A 19,165-nucleotide genomic window follows, 5' to 3' on the forward strand; every position below is an offset into this window, starting at 1 on the left:
TGGATTGCTAAGTGGATTTCTGAGTGGGTAGGTGTTTGAAAAGAATAGTGTTTGAACTTTTTTACGAACAACTTTGCTTATAATTTTCGCTTGCAATTCTTGAATAATTGAAGTATCTCCCTAGACTTCTCGGGTGAAATGGTTTTGGTCTAAGTATTTCGCAATGAATGTCATATTATTCGTCTTTTCAAAGTATCCAAGATGGCCAAAACGGCAGGAGTGAACTCGACTTTCGGCGGACGAATACTTGCTACTACTTCAAAGGCGAATGAGCAAGATGCGACGGCGAGCCTAGTAATGTTTAAAGCACAAGTTCTATAAGCAGGCTAAGTATACACGTCAAGATTGACGACTATAAGTGGAAAGGCATTCATGTGAGCAGGGGCGGCCCTGACGATAGCCATAATTTCTGTACCTTTTTCAACCGAGCTGCGGTATTGAGTTTGGAATTCAGAGGAAGGTTCACTGCAATGCCGCTGAAGATTCCGAGGGCTACCATTATACCACTATGATGATGCTCTATTTCCAATACAAATTTAAACATAAGATTACATTCCAAATAAATCCATACATACTCCGGAGAAGCATGTGCAAAGCCAGATGTTATTACTGATTGAAATACATTCCAATCGATAAGTTGGATAAAAACGAAAATATAAAACCTAGAACCGCAGAACAATATGGTATCATCGCAGGACCTAAATTTAACTCCTAATGTAGCTGCACTTCATCCAGCTGGAAGAACTTCCACAGTAATCTTGTCTACTTTCGACTCAGCTGGCAAGCGTGCCAATTGAACCCCTTGAGTGTTACATCCAAAAACGTTGGGCCAGACTTTGGCAATGCCATGAAGAATCATAATCTGCTATTGGGCAGATTGTGGTGGCTGATACTCTTTAAAAGTAGCTCCAACACACCACTAGTCTTCAGCCTCCAGGCTATCGCCGCCCATAACAATCTTTAAACCGGCTCTCGCCCCTTCAACTGTATGCTCTAGGGCCGCCACTTTAGCCAAAACACTCATTAATCTTGGATCCGCACTCTCGACCCTAACTTTTTCCTTAACCCTGACCTCTTCCCCTTTGAACATGAAGACCTCATCCATCTCATCATGCTCCAATCTTCTCTGAGCTCCTATCGCAAAAGCTATCCTGCTCCCAAAGTTGACTTGTTGTGCTACAGGTTCAAGAACTCGTATGGTGAGCAATAATGAGCCATCGGAGATTGCGAGATCGAGAGAGAGATTGGATGGTAAGGCTGGGGCGAAAGTATCAGGATCAACAGGGTTATGCGCCCAATTCAAAGATGCGGGGGTTTGTGTGGGAGATTCGAGGAGAGAGGGGCCTTTGAGGACGAGCTTGGCCTCGGTAAGGATACTATGGAGAAGATGCAATTGGGAGGATATAAAAGGCGCAGAATGGCGATCACCGGTCCAGCGAGTTATGTCTACACAATCAAGACTTTGATTTAGGAGTGTGCGGAGTTGAGTGAGCGGTTCGAGGAGAAGGGGCAACGTTGGTGACAGTGAAAACGAGGACGGTGGAAGAGATTTGAGGCGCAGGTGAAGAGTCTGGGAGGGACTGTTAGCGATCGCTGAAAGAGCTTGGATTTATAGTTTAGGGTTTGGATCGTGAAAGGAAAGTTAAAGATATGAAGACTCAGGAAAAGGGGGAAGACAAACTCCTTTGACAACCTGAGTACCAACACGTGTAATATGGCCCTTCAAATACTCGGAACGAGGCGATGACATAACAAGTGTAGACCCTGGTTCAACGGGCGCGAGAAGCGCATAACAATCTTCTAGGCCCGTTTTAAGTGAAGCCAATGTTTCCTGTAGTGATTCTAGAAGCCATGATAGTTCGCGTTCCTGGACTGACAATTAGTTTCCGCTTGTTACGTAGATGAGATTGTATAGGTAAAGCAAGTTGATATATACCGTAGAATCGTCCTCTTCTTTCCTCAACTCATGGATAGGTAAAGACGGCCAGACGGAAGTAGACATATCGATATATCGTTGATGAGAAATTAAGTGTTCTGCGGGATGATATAGATTGCTGCACTTTGGTGGAGCTATCTATCTATAGCCTATGACGTTAGTGTAGAATGGGTTCTGCCGGGCGGTGAGCGTCTCGATTTAGAACTTTGCTGTATCAATTTAATGTATCGAAATCGCAATTACAGGCCCTCTCTATACTGCTTCCTTACTCTACATCTAATTTTTGATACCTTGTTTATCAATTTATACATCGTAAACATTTCTCATACTTCTTCACATTCCTGCGCACAAATTGTGAATAAGCAATCGCAATCGCAACCAAAATCAAAACCAGAGCCGCATCGTGGCTGGCACAGAAATGGCTCGCACACTACCTTCACTTTCCTCTAAGGACGACAAGAAACCTAAACTGCCAAGGATAGGAAAAAGTAAGAATTTCTTGATTTCCTCCATTTTGATAGATGTTAATTTGTGTGCGCAGACCAAAGAATTCAAAAGCGACCCCTTCTGCACCCCGCAATCGCGTCACCCCGCTCTTCTTCTGAGAAAGTCGTCTACGTCTCTGACAAATCGCAATTCATCGCCATCGTGAAACGAGTCCGTAAATATCTAGATGGCGCAGAGTTTCGTGCCGGACCTACAGTTCTGCCTAGTACAGACAGGGAGTTAATGAGAGAAATCGAAGAAGGCATTAAAATAAGTAGGATGGAAAGGAAATCAGGGAGTGGTACTGGCGAAGAAGTCGTAATGAAAGGAACGGGGAAGGCAATTGAGAAAACCTTGATGTTGGCGCATTGGTGGCAGCAACAAGAAGGCGTGAGAGTGGTAGTCAGGACAAAGAGTGTAGCGACTGTTGATGATGTCGTGGGAATTGACAGCAAGGATGACGATATGGAGGAAAGTGAGAGTAGGGTCAGGAGGGTTAGTGTGCTGGAAGTTGCCGTTTCTTACATTTGAATGGTGGATTGGATTTGGATGAATGCACATATTCGGTCCAACAGGATGAATCCTGCAGCCGAACCGAATGCTGTTGGGTTATTTTGGGTTTGGAGTTTAAGTGTGGAGTTATGGCACATTACAAACAGGCGCAAAGATACGGAATACTCGAATGGACTGGCGCTAGATACCAAAAGAAATGTCCATGATTAAAGCTTGGAATGCAATGTACGAATGAGCATAAAACTGTAGACTCAAGGGGCTCTGTTCCTCCACTTCGATAGATTTGTGTCAAAGTTGTGATTTTGCAAAAAGGGTTGGATCATCCTACCCCGGCTCTGTTCCAGTTCTTGTTTGGCTTATAATCCTTCCTTACCGATCCGGGGCTTGCTAGTAGCATGTCTTCTTCTCGATGGATTGTAGCAATCAAGCGTGGTCTCGCCCCATTACTCCTTTTAAGGAGGAGAACTGAAATCACGCTGCTCAACATGTGCGAATAAAATGAAGCCAGCAGTAGCGTGCATCGTTTGAACAGCAATGTATAATTAAATTTCTGCAAGATTACTTTCAGTCAACTATGTGAAGGTCACATGGAAGAATATAATTTTTCTAATCATGGTAACGTGAGGGGATCAAGTACAAACGAGAGCAGAAATTTCGCTTCATTCACCATACTTGATACCATTTATTGATTTTATATTCCAAGGCGCTATTTCCCCATTTTCCTTGCACCCATGCAACGATTACGATAGCCTTTCTTCCTGCTTGTCAACAAACATCCTAAGGACAACCTTTAGTTTGCAAGCATGTCTAGCCTCTTGATTGCTCTCTAGTTTAGAGCCCAAAGACACCATGGCCATGATCAAAGCCAGTATTGTAAGCTGGCTGCATCCTCCAATGCTTCTCGAATGTTAGAATATTCTCCATCGCGAACAGCATCATATGCGTGGTGAATGCTCATAACCGTCTGCCTATCCTCCTCCCAAAGTTCAGAGATTGTTTTAAACCACTCCACTGTCAAAAGCACATTAGCTATCGCCGAAAGCTTAAACTGAGGGTTACGAGGGGCTCACATACCCATTTCGGCAGTAGTGATCTTTGTTCTTGGCTCTTCTTCCACTGAGGGATCTGAAGAACTATTATTGTTTTCCCTCAATTCTGCATCCTCCCCGTCTGCTAATTCTCTAGCATGCAAAGCAATCTCGAATTTTATGCCTCGCTCATCTCGTTCGCGTATCAAAGATTCGACTAGCTTGATCAAAGCATGTGTCTCATGCATAAGCCCCGGATTTTCGCGCAGGTTTGTTGTTTGCCAAACGTACTCATTGAGTCGTTGGTTGACTTTCTTCACCTGTTCCTGCCACTCGCGATGCTCTAGATACAGCTCGGCGAAGTCATACGAGTGACCTCCGATAGCTGCATCTCGATTTATTTGGTATCTTTCGAGACCTGGTCGATCTGTTTGAAGGCTGTCTGATTCGTCGAGAATTATGTGCCTCTCATCTCTGGCGTATATTGAGAAGTTTGTAGTTCCGGGTGCGAGTGTTTCGATCAGTAGTTGGTTTCCTACGTTTCCATGGTTAGTCCGACTTTCTCTTTCCATGGAGTTTGTAGTTGTAGAGCACTAACCAATGTCTCGAATTGGAGCTGCTTGTTTCATTCTACTACCAATTTAGTTTAAGGCCATGATATAAACCACCAGTCGTCTGCCGTATGATCTTTGGAGACTTACCTGGAGTGATATATTGATTACTCTGTGGGAAACCTTTGATTATATGGCTCAAGCAGCGTTCTTCACGAAATGAAATCTTACCATTAAGGAAATTCTGCTTGCTCTTGTAGTGTTAGGTAAGCTTTATTCTATGAGATGTATATATATCATTATAATACAGCTTGGTATGATAGAGGTTCTTCTAAGCGTATTTGTGCAGCTGTATTGTATCAAGACCGTACTATGGCGAGAGTGATTGTCCTCAAACATCATAGAGTTGCCGGGAACACTCTCTGGTTTTCATATGTACGGTACAAGTCAGGTGCAAGTCTGGAATACCATTACTAGATTGGATTATGATGGTTTATAGGCTAGATATAGAGCCACTTCAAAGTCAGTCTAATTGGATCTTTTTTATCTCTACGGCGAGTATTTGTCAAATTTAATTTTGTTCGGGAGATTTTCGTCTTCAGATAGATACTACTGGTTTCCACCCCTGAATCTACGCGAATGGCGCGTGCTTTATTTCGTTTTCAACGACAAGTTTTAGATGCAACAGTTTCAAAATTCTACCAAGTTCCATTTAAATTTTAAATACAACAAGCACAGTGGAAACCTACTCATTTTCTTTATAGATATGAAGCTTTGACCGGTACTCACGAGTCGTTGCCTAAGCTTACAAAATTTGTATTGAAACTCCTAATTTTGTGACGTTAATTTTCACCACCAAGATCATATCCAACCAGAGCATCTGAGGATAAGAATCAGGAAGTAAATAAGATAAGGAACTATGGTACCACTCAAGCTAAGACATTCAGAGAAGTTATGTGAATTGAAGTCAAACAATAAAGGTAGATTTACATTGGCTCAGATTTTGCCCATTTAAATCCAACCATATTGCTGCATGATTCACTAGAACTAAACCACTAACTATCATGAAAATAGTAGATACTACCTCCTCAAACTCCTACTTGTCCCTCTTGAACACGAATAATCTCATCATACTTCAACCTCAAGCCTTTGAACTTTTTTGCAAATCTTTCTACCAACTCTATGCTCTCAGTCGTAGCAGCAGATTTTTCGGATTGTGGTCTCTCAGCAATTGCCATGTCAATGTCTTTATGTATAAGATCGAAAGTTTCATGCAATTCCAGTTTGAATTTATTGAATTCATAGTCGATCAAGGTGACTGCTTCTTGACGCGTTTTGGCAGAAATGTTGGGGAAGATTGTGCCGCCATTGACTTGTTTCGCAATAATCGATATTTGTCGTGCCTTCATACCTTTGCCTGATTTTGAGTTACTACGGAAGGGATCAGTTGTTTAAATAGTGATGATGGCTTACCTCCTTCACCGCTGGCTTTACGATAAGCTGAAATCATTTCCGCAACAACAAAGGACGAAGCATTTGGTTCCTCAACGTGTTGTCGAATTGTTCTGTAAGAAAGTTATGAAAACTGATAAAGAAGTATGGGAACGATGCAATACCTCAATCTTCTCTCAAATTCCTGTTGAATGAGACCGAAATTGTATTCTAAGTCTTGTATACGAAAGTCAATCCCATACTGCATTGGGGCTGATCTGCCTTGCCCTATTTCAGCGCTGTTAGCTTTGTGTGACGTTCATGGCATTTGAAACCAATGGTATATTGAGGTATCCTACCCTCGATATGAGTCTCCAAATTTTGAAGTTGATATTTGACCTCTTGTAGGAGGCTCTCCACATCTATTGAGATCTTCTCTTCTAGAAAGTCCCATCTTGTTTCAAGCTCCACTCTCGTTCTTTCGAGAATTTCCGCGTTCCAATTTCTATAACCCCGTGCAACAGTGACATGCTCTCCACTGTTTCTACACCACGCATTGTATGATTCTATTGAACTCAAAACACATTAGTTTTCTTGTCGAGTGGGGTCCAAAATCTAAGAGATCATACGGTGATGCCACTATCCTTCGTTAGAATGTTTTCAAAAGAGCACTCAATCGCTTACTTCTGCCCATTCCTCCGCTCTCTCTTTTGCAGTAGCTTCCCACTGTACACTTTCCCTATCTTTTTTTGAATTCTCTTTAGTATAGCAATCAAACCAACAGGGAAACAATAACCCACTGAAGAAACGAATTACGTCATTTTGTAAGGCATTTCGGAATTCCCTATGATATTTCGTGATTGACGCAGTCGCCTACTGATAATTAGAGAAATGGCACATACAAGATTTTTTGTGCCATTTTTATCACTTACTTCTTTTCTGGAACGCTCATAACAGTCCAATACCAACGTCCCTGTATCATCATTCTGTCCTTGAGAGACAGCTTGAACGGAATCCAACCATAGCGTAATAGAATTCAATAGACTTGGTAGCTTTGATCGCATGAAATGCAGTGCCTGCAGAAGTTGGGCACTAGCAGTTATCTTCCGACAAAAGCGACGAAGTTCCGGAATACCGCTCTTTTGAATCATTTCATTGTCCCCTCTCTCTACATAGTCTTCATATGTTGTGTTTGAGATACAAAAAACATCTAGATGCCCGTTGATAGTCTTTTGTCGATACGCGGCTTGAAGTCCCTTGGTAACATGCCGGTTCCGAGCTTCGATAAAGAGCCACAACTTTCTATCGATTGTTAGAGATAAGTACCATCTTCGAAGGGGAAGATCAGGCCTTACTTTCGCTCCAGGCGTTCTTTCAGGCTTTTATCACCCCTGCGCTTCGCGTTCTCGATATCTTTGTCAATCGAGTTCATGTCAATCAAAGATATCTCTTTTCCATTACCCACGAAAGTCCTCTTTGCTGTTTTTGAATTGATATCCTATGGAGAATATGTTACAATAAGAATTTCCCAGCTCCACATAAGTACATACCTCTGATCTTGTGCATATGACAGCTAATTTGAAATTGATGTTGGTACCTCCCGATTCCTCCCATGCAAGCGGGACATGGCGTTTTAGCTCACTATATAATGCTGACTTTAGGGTTGTATCTGTAATTGCTCTGGAAATTTTGGTTGCGATGAAGACATGATCACAATTTTGCAAGTACTTCTGTGTTGCTCGAACACGCGCTAAATTTGTATCTTGTAAACCTATAGGGATGCGTCAGCCAGTAGCAGCAAACAGTAACACTAGTTATACCTGGCAGATCGGCGAGGACAACGCCTGTTTTCAGCACTTCAGCATCAAGATAGACGCGGATAATCTTGGTGAATGGCCAAAGCTTATCCTCCATGAAGACACTGGTTAGTTCTTGACATTCATCAGACGTATGCGCCCTAGCTGTCCATAAACCAGACTCATCATCTGCAGGAAACGCTATTTTCTGCATCCATTCTAACAATTGGCCCTTGATCCTTTCAAATGCACCTTTCGAATTATCGCTCACGAAATTGACATTGAACTCTTCTTGTTGGCTAAACAATACCTCAAGAGCCGACCATGCCACTGCAGATTCTCTTTCAATCCGTTCCTGTTCATCAGAGTCAAGCGCATTGCCTTCATTATCTGAATCTGGTAAAAGTAGCTGTCGATAACTCCACAACAATTCTTCTACCATCTCTTGACGCTCTGGCTTGGAAAGATACTCTACCTCGATTGAGAACGGCTCGAGGGTACTAACTTTCCTTTGCCTGTACTCTGTGACCACGGAAGTGCAAGCAGAACCTCCATCGCTCTGAAAAATACATCAATATTTACTTAACATAAGTGGTTCGAAGGAAACTCACAGTTCTAGCCAGCTCTGTCACATGTAGAAGCGAGTTTATTAGACTACTCTTTCCTGTAAGGAAATCAGCGCTTGATCCATCATGATACGGATCAGAAGAAATTTCTCGGCTTACCCTCTCCCGATGCACCTAATATAGCAATGTTTCTAGTACTCGATATATCGCCCTTGCTCAGTCCTTTTGAATCATTCAACAGTCTTCGAAAATTTACATCTTCTCCAAAAACTTTCTCTAGTTTTTCCAGTTCGTCGGCCACTTGAATCGCAATATCATAGCTTCTTCCAAGAATGGACTGAAATTCTTTGGTGAAATAGTGTTCGATTGGTGCCTCTTCGTCTTCAACCGCGTATTTTGCGTCTTCGTTTGATGATTCGCTTTCAGCAAATGAACCTTCGGACGATCTTCGGGAGTGGCTAATATGGGGGCTGGTACTATCCCGCACTTCAATGCCATCAGAGGAAAATGTATTGTGAGAATCTTCTACGACTTCAGGGAGATTCTCTGAGGGATCGCTGATTGTGATTTTTTCTTCTGTTTCGAGTGTGTGTAGAGGCTGAGGCAATTCATGGTCTGGTGTCACAAGCGGCTTTAACTCTGCGTTTTGAGTTGGTTTATCTTGGCTTTGTTTTCTCTCCAAAGTTTGGGGAGTTACGGCGTTATCTGCACGAACTCTTGATACAAATAGAGTAGTGACAGATACGGGATCAACTTGCGATTTTGGGCTGTCGCTCTTTTCAATCTGATGGTCTGCAGCTGTGGACTCGTTTTTTGAAAACTCTGGTGTTGCAGCATGTTCGTCCGCCTCACCACTAAGAGAAGATCTAGGGCCCGAACTTTGCCTGCTTTTTGACGTTTGTCTGTTTCGTGATCTACGGGGAAGAGGTAAAATTTTTCGTGGAGAGAGGGTATTCGGTGAATTTGAAGACGTCATTGTTGCTTCCAAACATAAGGATAATAATGAGAGAAAAAAGATGAAGAACACCAGGCGGAAGCAGCAACCTCATATGGTTAAAAATAATTGAAGATACACAGCATGCGCCCCGTTCTGCATTAGTTTTAAGAGTGCAGCTTTGGAATATTCTGGCGAATGAAAATCAATGAACTCTCGCCTATCCCTCCCATGAACGAGGCAGATCGTCGTTGAATGCTACAATACAGGGGCCTATAATTAGAACAAACTGTTGGTACTTGGGGCCACTTGTATTGTTGAGAAATCATTTGCCAGACCATAGTGTTCTGATACTTAAGATGAGGCAATATGAACCTTCACCATGCCGGAAATCCCCACAATCACTGAGGCCTTTTCAATTTATCTTCAATCTATCAGCAGAACATGAAACAAGGGTACCTATACATGATATTCGTTGAAAAGTTTCGCTTGAACTCGGAATTTCTCTGGAGCTCAATATTGAGCGGTCTTAGGCATAGGCCAAACATGACTATCCGCCTTTGTATGCAGCCTTACAAACGCTAGTTTGCTTAATGACACCTTCCAATCTGGTGCTGATCACCATTTTTAGTAATGGGCCATACGCATTGAAAATTGAAGTCAATTTCAGAGAATCGTTCAGCTGTTTTGGATCTACTAGATAACTTCATTGCCGCGCGCCTAAAGGACTAGGTAATCTTACATTTCAAAAGAGAATTTATTACACCGAAAGAAACAATTCCCAGTGATATTTCTTTTCCCTCCGCTTATATACAAAGAGTTTGACCATGAAGAGAAAATCATCCAAAACCTCACAATCTTTTCGCACATAATTATGAGCGCAATCTTGCGGCTTCTATATTTTCCGTGAAATGTTTTCCGATTCTGAAATTTGCTTTTCTTCTCCAGACTGCTCCTTCATTCAAAGCTTTGAAGTTGCGATTGATGTTTGATTCGTTTCATAGTATTTATTGGTATTTGGAATCCCTTCGCTGGAAATTCTTTTTTTGTGGAACGGGGGTGAAGAGAGAAAAGACTTGGAGTCGATACCAGAGGTTACAATTGACTGTTAGATCGCAGGCAGTAACAAATGTCAATCAATTCCGAGTCATCCCATGAAAGTTTTGAGCTTTATGGAGACCTTTCTCTTCAACTTAGGAATCAGACAAGGCAATCACACCAAGACGTAAATTATTAATCTTTCCTATTCTTAGTCGGTAGCTTCAGGGTCACCTCGGTTATCGGAAGAACCGTAGACTGGCCAAGGAACAGGTATATACGCTTGAGACCGGCTGGCACCTAATTCGTGCTTGTCACCAAGAATGCAGTAGCCCGGCTCGCCAAACTCAGTCCGTTCGAGTTTCTATGGTTCATCGATGAGCCTGAAGCACTAGAATGCCTATAGTTACACATTCGGAACCCAGAACAGCGTCCATGAAGCGAAAGGTATTGTGCTTCTTGACTTGCGTGTGATCTTGCGTGATAAGGGATCAGAACCTTGAGGCTCGCGTTCGCTTTCCATGCCATTTTCAAGAAGTGCGTATCTCTGTTTCAGATTTGCCATTTTGTTAACGCAAGAAAATTGTCGTCATGGTTGAAAATTACTGGTGGTATCTAGGGAGTAAGGGGTATTGACAGAAATCATAGTCAGCTCGCGGATGGATATCTCAAGCCGAAGATAATGTCTCCAGTCATGAACGAATCACTTGTCAGCCGCTGAGCAATCGGCCGGACAAAAGTATGAAGATTGGATTCTTAAACGAGACTCGCATACTGGATTTCGGCACCAATAGCGAGATAGCATTCGGAAAACTTCTTCGCCAAATTTAATGTTGGGTATAGAGGCCACTGGCGCTGAGAACTATTCAGAATTGTTCCGCCTTATCACACTTTCATCATGGGATATATGACGCATAATTATAGTATACTTTGATAAGGAACAAATATCCGGTAAAAATCTTTCCAGCTAGTTTATATTGACAGTATCGTACCTCATCACCTGCCATTTCTGTGCTCCTCCAATTTTACATTGCAGCAGGCAACTGTGCTGGGGGCTTTATCGCGCCGCACGACGGCAGGCAAGTTATTGAACCATGAGTATTGATCTTGAAAATGGTTTCCATGATTTCGTTTATGTTGGTAGATGTTAGTTTATATATACACTTTCCTGTTTGGAGGTACAATCAAGCATTAAGACTAACTCTAAGGAATGTCTGCATATACAACTACGTGAATGTTGCTCTGTGGCATTATCGCACCTATCAAAAGCTCTGAAGCATCCAAGATTGTTTCTCTCTTTGCTCCTTGGACTTTTCCTCTCCATGATTCGTTTCTTTCTCTCTTATAGTATTTGCCCACCCCTCAGATTTGGTAGCCCAAACATCACATTCCTGTTTAAAACTACCATGAACGATGTGGAGTCTCATCAATATAACATTATGGATGGTAGGGCTTGCAGCTTCGAGGTTAAGCATACGGGCAATATATCGTCGCTTTCCCTACAGTCACCGTGCACTTCTATTAACCGAAACTCCACAAAACGCGTTTTTTCACGCATTACACTCCTACAATCACATTTTATTATTTTAATTATACTTTCAATTTATAGTACACAATATATTAAAGATATGCAAAATGATTTTTATAAATATCTTATTTTATATATATGTGATAAAATAATTAGTAAGATAGAGAAAGGTTTCAGTTTTTATTAAATTGCGAAGAACCTTAGACTTTTTTGTGGAATTATATGATATATTCTTTTATAAGATTTAATATATAATAATAATATATATTTATTATATGCTAATTAGTCTAAATTATATATTGAACAAAATAAATAAATACTATTACAATATATATAATTATTTTTGAAAGCTATATATAAATAGATTATTCAAGAGGTTAGGTTTGATTATAATATTAAAACTATTAAGAGGATTTTGATTAAATATAATATAATTAATTGAAGGTGTAAGAAGAGATTAGAACTTATATTAGTATATATTATTAAATGGTTTAAATAATATCTAGTTTATAAGAAATTAATAAATAAAGAATAAAATCTAATTATATAATTAGATAAATATTCTATAAAATAGGGAAAAGGAAAAAGATCAGAATAATACTTTTATACTAACTTTTAGAAATAGAACTCAGAAATAGTTAAAAATATATAATATAAATAAGAATATAAAAATTATATGTTAAAAAAGTTTTTGAAATATTAGAAAAAGCAATCTATATATAATAAATAGGGATTTTGAGAATACAAAATATGAATATAATACTAAGTTTTATTTCAAGATTTTTAAAACTGAAATAAACTCTATTTTCGAAAAACTTAATTCAGAATATAAATTTATATAGAATAATACTTCTATTTATTGTATTTATAAAATATAAGATTAATTTTAAAAAAAGGAGATCCTTTTATTAAAAAATTAGTTTCCTTATTCCCCTGATTTTAATTCTATAGAGTATATATAATAAACCCTAAAGATAAAAATATATAAGATATTTCCTAATATCACTATTAATAAAAGCAAATCAGAATATACTTATTAAAAACTAAAGAATTATTTATAAATAGCTTGAGATATATTAAATAAAGAATTATTTAATAATTTGGAAGTTAATATATCTTCTAAAATTAAGGCTTATATTGTAGTGAATAATTAGTATACTAAATATTAATAGATTAAAAGTTAATAATAAAATAATTTTTATATATATCAATAATATAAGAATATATTATTCATTTGTTCAAATTTGATAATTTTATAATTCTTGATTGATTTAATATTTAATATTGAAAAAGGGTGGTGCAATATGTGACACCATAAAATAAGCGGGGGGGCGGATATAAGTGGCCTAGTACTGTATCGTAATGCAATGCTGGCGAATGGATGCTCTACTCCTAAGAAATATGCTCATGAAGATCCTTTTTTCGGCATCCACATGTTTGTAGCATGGGCGAAGGCCATGAAAAGTGGAAGCATGCTTGTGACAGTTGCAGGGCTCTTCACTGCAAATTTCAAGATATTTTAGTCGAACTCTTGGGGAACAACAGTTATTGACACCATGGATTCCTTGGTGACCCAAACAGTTCTAGCTAACAGCTCGGAGAAGTTTGGCGTCGCACCGTCCCGGATACTGGTAGTAGAACCTTTGATGCAAGACGGTAGGTATTTTCACTGCGGACGGACAATCGTAGGCCTATCAAAGAAGCATTGCTAAGCAACTATTTTCTGGGGTCAGATTTTCCGTCATCCCATCACTTGAGAAACAAGTGAATCGTTTGCTGGAATTGATACCCCGAGATGGTTCAACAATTGATCTACAACCACTTTTGAAAAGAGTGGTAAGCATTAATGTTTGTATGCGAAGGGTGACTTGTTGAAACAATGATTTATGATGCAGTTTTTAGACAGAACAACTGCCTTACTCTTCGGGGTATCACAAGACTCCCTTCTTGCTGGCACAAAGGATGATTCTACGGAAGATTTTATCTCGATATTTGATAAATTTCTGATAGGCCTACACACTCGTATGTTTCTTGGCAGATTGGTTTTCATTTATGGGCGTAATACATAATTGAGGAAAGACATATCTTATGTCCATACTTTAATTGACAGATACGTCGACATGGCTATCGGCAGGCAGCAGGTATCGGCGAAACCTGTTAAAAAAAGTCTCGCCAGCCAACTATGTGTATCTGGATCAGCTCATCAAGAAAACAAAGAATAAAACGGAACTTCAAAACCAAATGTTGAATTTATTTCTTCCAGCTCGTCACTCTACTTCTAGTGCAAATGGCTTCATATTCTTTCATTTAGTCCGTCACCCGGATGTCTATATAAATTTGCGCGAGGAAGTTATCAGTATAGGTGATGCAGCCATAAGATTCGACCTGCCAAAGTCGATAAAGTATCTTAAGTTCGTAGTCAATGAAAGTTAGTATAGTATACCCTTTACACTCATAACAATACACTGATAATCCAGGTCTTGCTCCAGCAGGTCTCAGTATACGAACATGTGTTGAAGATTTTGTACTTCCAAGAGGAGGTGGACCAGATGGTAAAAGCCCCATCCTGGTTCGTCCAGGTACGGAAATTGGAATAGTTTTTCATGCACTAATAAAGATCGAAACATCTAGAGAGAAGATGCGATGGAGTTTCGTCCTGAGAGGTGGGAAAACTTACGAACAACATGGGAATATTTACCTTTTCTCGGGGGTGGTGGAATTTGTCCAGCGCAGCAGATGGCCTTGACCGAAGTTTCTTATTTGGTGGTTTGACTCATGCAAGAATTCAAAGTCATATAGAACAGAGATCCGGAGAACGAGTTTGTTGCAGGTATCAAGTTATGTATGGAGATTTAAATTGGTGTGAAAGAAGGGTTTGAGGTAGCATGACATAACTGTTTTTAGAGATTATTGAACTTTTTGGCCTACAAATTGTTGTGGGATACTCAGAAGTGCCGCAGTTGCGGCTCAAATAAAAAGAGGCACTGACTTCTTTAATGTTGTGATACATTCATGACTTGGATTTGTGTCCGAAATCCCTTAGGGGGGAGGGTGAATTCAGTAGTTTATTGATGCTATACATCCAGATAATATAGTATACGTCAGTAGATAAAGAGTAAGAAATTTCCATTTGGCACTTGAGAGAGAGTTCAGCACTACTTTTAAGTTTCAAGAGCAGATCACTATTTAATTCCGGATGACTTAAATTAGGAAAACGTGAAAGAAGGCTGACATGCAGTGTAAGACTTTGGATTATGATTACTAGAAATACTAGTCGTAGTCTCTTCGATTCATTGGAAATGAGCTTGTTTCCACAAGTGAAAGACTATCCCTTCCTGCAGCCTTGCGAATGGTAGTATCTGAGTAAGATTGTACAGGCAGATGTTCCCGCAAATCCACGTTGCAATAGCTTCCAGCTGACCTCACTTTGATTCTCTTTGCACGATACCTCCCTTGACAACACTTCCCTTATAGCACGCCTTTCAAAAATCAGGAGCTACTTGCAGGAGGCTTGATGCCAAGTGCACGATACATATTCTCTTTCTTCTTGAGAGTATTCGTAGACTTCTGAGACGTAGCAGCATGTATGTTATCATCTGTCGGTTGTCCTGACTCTTCTCCAACGCCTTGGACGGCTTGCTCAATAGCATCCACCCTCGTCAAGATCCCTTCGATATTCTTGATTTTCTGCTCCATCTTGTCAAGGCGAAGATTGAGATCATTAATGTTGGCTTCTTGATTTTTGATGATAATAGAGAGATCTTCAGTTGGTATGGTGTTCTTTGCGGTAGCACGCTTGGAGACAGTAGGACGATTCGAAATGGAGAATCTGTTTGTGCCAGATTTTCTACTGTGATAGGTAAGTTAGCGCAAGCTTCCTTCGGAGAAAAAGATGAGAAACCAACCCGACCCCTCTGTCAGACATGATAAACTTTTGTGGTAGATTGATATGATTATCCAGGTTTATGGTAGTTTGTCAGTTGAGGACTTTTTGAAGAACTCTTTTCATGTGGAAAGAGACGATGGCCTGGTCAAAGGCAGGCTTCTTATTTTTATGTCAAATCTCGTAACAAACGATGTTGGTAGGAAGAAATTCGAATCAACATTCTTGGAAACATTGTGATTAAATACACCGTACCGTAGAAAGCTGAATCAATTCACCATCTTTGTTCCCGCACGTATGAAAATGATTTCTCGCAGAGACAGAGATTGTTGTGAATACATAATTTACGATACAGAAAAAGCGCTCTCGAGTACTTTATCTTCTAATCAGTAATATTTTAAATAGTTGGCATAGCTTTGCGTGTTTAGGTAGGTAGGGTAACACGCCAAATAGAGACATTCAATGTGTCGACGTCAACTTGTTCGAACCTTCACTTTTACCCGGCGTTGAAGACCGATGCGCCCTCTGCTTAAAATCTTCTCTTATAGAGCCAGAGTCAGTCTAATAATTTTTGGGTTGACATCATACGTAACAGATTTGCCCTCCTCTAGATTGTGATTTGATCCATAATTATTGTTTAAGACGTTTATACAGTGTTTCAATGTTCCGGGCTCATTTGACCTTAACAGCGGAATTCACTGACTTATGAGATGGAAAGCTTGCCAGCTTTGTCAGAATAGAAGTTTCAAAGCAAAGATCATTTAATCTAACCCGTCTGTTCTTTGGCCAGAGCATGATATGCGCTCGAAATGATTATCATCATCCATTCAGAACTCTTCGAGGTTCCAACCCAACAGAGGGAACCTGTCAAAATTATGGGTCTCATCAATTAAGCGAGTCAATACGGAAATAACGACTGAAAAAGTGAAAAATAGGTAGCCAAAAATATTGGTGAAGAAGAGCGTTCAACGAATGCTTAGAATAATGGGAAAGGATGAGAGGATCCATGGATGGCGATGTCGAGAGTCAATGCTCTTGTGTAACTTCGGGTATCCAGTCGATTGTGGAGAAATATTAGTGAAGAATGATTTTGAAAATATATTGAATAAGTAAACAAATGTAGAAGGAGTAGTTGGTGCTTGGTATAGTGAGGAAGAGGATGTCTTTCAAGAAAACCGAAGGCCTGAGGTATGGCTAACCCGTGAGCGGGCGACGGAAGGACAGCAAAGTAATTTCCTTAAGGTGTCTTTTTGACTCGATGATATGCGAACAACTTTCCAATTCGGCTAGGTGTCCGGTTTCGTTTTGGTGTGGGAACTAGCGGCTAATTTCAATACGTATACCTATTAAGCGACTATCTTATGGCAGATTTTCACATTTTTATAAAAGATTCAATCATCATTATCTAATACTTTTGATATTGATACATGTCTTCATTGCTCGAATCACTTAATCTCGCGGCTGACACGTACAGCAAAAAAGGGATAAGTTGGCTAACAAGAAGGAGCCAGAAGATCACCAGGTTATAAGACTATGAGCTTGTTGTCTATTATTTTAGTGTACTTATATTATGATCTAATCTCGTGCTTAACCTTTCTTGCAGATTGGACTGCTACGAAATCTCATGCTTGCGCAACGTACACCTTCGGACCATTCACCATAAAAGTTCGTGTATCAAATGACTATCTGGGGCATTATTTAATATACTTATTCCACTACTTGATGTCGATGTTCGTCAATAGTCCAGAATATATATAATCATAAAATAGAATATCATTCTAAAATCGAAAAAAAAAACATCCAGTACACACATGCAGTTACCAAGCCAGCATTAGAAAGTCGGAATGTTTCGCTTCAAGTTAGTAAGGTATACTATTGTGGCCTGGTAGTGTCGTGAAGGCATTTTAGTATTTCCATTTAATCTCATAAACGATGAGATAATAAGTCAGCTTTTTTTCATACATTCAAAATTCTTTGCGCTTTGCTGATGGGAACCATCGAAGGTAGTCTCCTATTATCTAAACTCCGTCTATACAGCGAAAGTATTATCTAACCTTATGACAGATTATATTAGGAGAACAGCTGAATCGACGGAACTCGTTACTCTCTCCTCTCTCCTTTCCCAGCGAATTTATCGTCTGAGATTGGAGGTTAAGTTTGCAGTAATTAGCAAAGATATACATTCGAACTACGGTCCCATATCTTGGGTACATGATGAGCATATTTTACCTGTCCGCTCCGTCAAATCATCATTAAAGTGATGTCTTCTAAATTTTGCGGTAAATGCCTGGATATTAACTGGTGCAAAGCCGCATTTGAAGGACTTGGAAAGGCTCGGGGATGGTTGTGCATATATTGATAACTGACATGCTAGGTGTATTCTTTGAGACACTTATTACATACTGATGAAGTTTTCAAGTGATTCATAAGTCTAGTGTATACATCGACCCACTTCTGAACCTTTCGCTCTTTTGATTAACTGATATACATAAGGTCCTCCCAAAGGATCTAGTCGGCTGTTTTCTAAATCGCATATAATAACCATCATTAAAATATTATACATATATCAACTTTATAATTACTAAAGCTATAAGTGATTTGATATGTGATTTCGAATCCATAGGTCGAAGTAATTCAGATCTATCTTTTGATTTATTCTTTAGTCCTCCTGTAGCACTAAATAGCAATAGTATCAATTTGAAATATGACTTTTGTAAATAAAATATATATATTATATAAACAACTCAAACTTTTTCAATTGCATTTGTATTAACAAAATTTGGAATTTCGAAATAGAAAAACTTGTATTAAATAGACAATCAATCAAAGTTTTATTTTATATCATTTGTAATTTATTATTATAAGATTGAATAATTGATTATTACAATAAACTATTAAAAAAGGGTTGATATTTACACCGACCAAGCGCGATTTAGAAAATGGCCATCCAAACCCTCCTAGCAGAGCTATTAAAAATCATGTGACCAAACGCCTCGAGGGTTAATGCACACGCTAGACTAGTGAATCATACGAGGCTATCGAAATTATCAATATCCCAAAAGAAGCTTTGTTTTTTGTGGCACTCTTATTCACTGTCGAACCTTCGAACGAACGCGTCGACACGTTTCAGTAGCGTTGATGTAGGAATCACGCAGATCAAAGTTCGTGATGTCAAATTTCATGATATTATTGAGATCGCTGTTTCATGTCCCAGGAATATTCTTTTTGGCCCATCACAAACCCTCATTGATAAAGACCTGACATTGAAATGTCCACAACAGATGAACGCCCAGAATGGCTAAAGTTAGATACCACTTTCCAGCGCGACCGTCTCAGAGTATTTATGGCATTTGGCGGCTTGATAATTGAGATAACAAACCATATAAGTCGATACGAAACATTAAGGTCAAGATTGTGACTGACTTTGAGGCGCGTGGACCTTTGCTAGCTGGATTAACCTCAAGCACAATCTTAC

At 39.6% G+C, this 19,165-nt stretch overlaps 6 protein-coding genes across 6 annotated transcripts; 1 reads left to right on the forward strand and 5 right to left on the reverse strand.

Annotated features, from left to right (window-relative positions):
* Window positions 1-170: 170 nt before the first annotated feature.
* On the reverse strand, window positions 171-404 carry EAE97_007171 (uncharacterized protein; the record flags this gene model as incomplete). The annotated part of the gene is made up of 2 exons (XM_038877685.1): window positions 171-291; window positions 337-404. 2 exons carry the CDS (start codon window positions 402-404, stop codon window positions 171-173), a joined length of 189 nt encoding a protein of 62 aa, XP_038731170.1.
* A 515-nt stretch (window positions 405-919) lies between these two features.
* EAE97_007172 (uncharacterized protein) lies at window positions 920-2,002 on the reverse strand (the record flags this gene model as incomplete). The annotated part of the gene is made up of 3 exons (XM_038877686.1): window positions 920-1,570; window positions 1,682-1,867; window positions 1,937-2,002. The coding sequence occupies 3 exons, from the start codon at window positions 2,000-2,002 to the stop codon at window positions 920-922; spliced, it is 903 nt and encodes a 300-aa protein (XP_038731171.1).
* A 352-nt stretch (window positions 2,003-2,354) lies between these two features.
* EAE97_007173 (uncharacterized protein) lies at window positions 2,355-2,953 on the forward strand (the record flags this gene model as incomplete). The annotated part of the gene is made up of 2 exons (XM_038877687.1): window positions 2,355-2,424; window positions 2,478-2,953. 2 exons carry the CDS (start codon window positions 2,355-2,357, stop codon window positions 2,951-2,953), a joined length of 546 nt encoding a protein of 181 aa, XP_038731172.1.
* Window positions 2,954-3,794: 841 nt separating this feature from the next.
* EAE97_007174 (uncharacterized protein) lies at window positions 3,795-4,592 on the reverse strand (the record flags this gene model as incomplete). Its single annotated transcript, XM_038877688.1, has 3 exons — window positions 3,795-3,946; window positions 4,010-4,498; window positions 4,562-4,592. 3 exons carry the CDS (start codon window positions 4,590-4,592, stop codon window positions 3,795-3,797), a joined length of 672 nt encoding a protein of 223 aa, XP_038731173.1.
* Window positions 4,593-5,602: 1,010 nt separating this feature from the next.
* On the reverse strand, window positions 5,603-9,283 carry EAE97_007175 (uncharacterized protein; the record flags this gene model as incomplete). The annotated part of the gene is made up of 13 exons (XM_038877689.1): window positions 5,603-5,931; window positions 5,988-6,079; window positions 6,131-6,233; window positions 6,305-6,511; window positions 6,575-6,584; window positions 6,630-6,688; window positions 6,746-6,818; window positions 6,878-7,247; window positions 7,301-7,443; window positions 7,496-7,716; window positions 7,766-8,300; window positions 8,353-8,405; window positions 8,467-9,283. The coding sequence occupies 13 exons, from the start codon at window positions 9,281-9,283 to the stop codon at window positions 5,603-5,605; spliced, it is 3,012 nt and encodes a 1,003-aa protein (XP_038731174.1).
* Window positions 9,284-15,296: 6,013 nt separating this feature from the next.
* Window positions 15,297-15,732, reverse strand: EAE97_007176 (uncharacterized protein; the record flags this gene model as incomplete). Its single annotated transcript, XM_038877690.1, has 2 exons — window positions 15,297-15,657; window positions 15,713-15,732. The coding sequence occupies 2 exons, from the start codon at window positions 15,730-15,732 to the stop codon at window positions 15,297-15,299; spliced, it is 381 nt and encodes a 126-aa protein (XP_038731175.1).
* Window positions 15,733-19,165: the final 3,433 nt, after the last annotated feature.

The sequence above is a fragment of the Botrytis byssoidea genome, assembly GCF_014898295.1.
Source record: "Botrytis byssoidea strain MUCL 94 chromosome Unknown BBYS_014, whole genome shotgun sequence".
Lineage (NCBI taxonomy): Eukaryota > Fungi > Ascomycota > Leotiomycetes > Helotiales > Sclerotiniaceae > Botrytis > Botrytis byssoidea.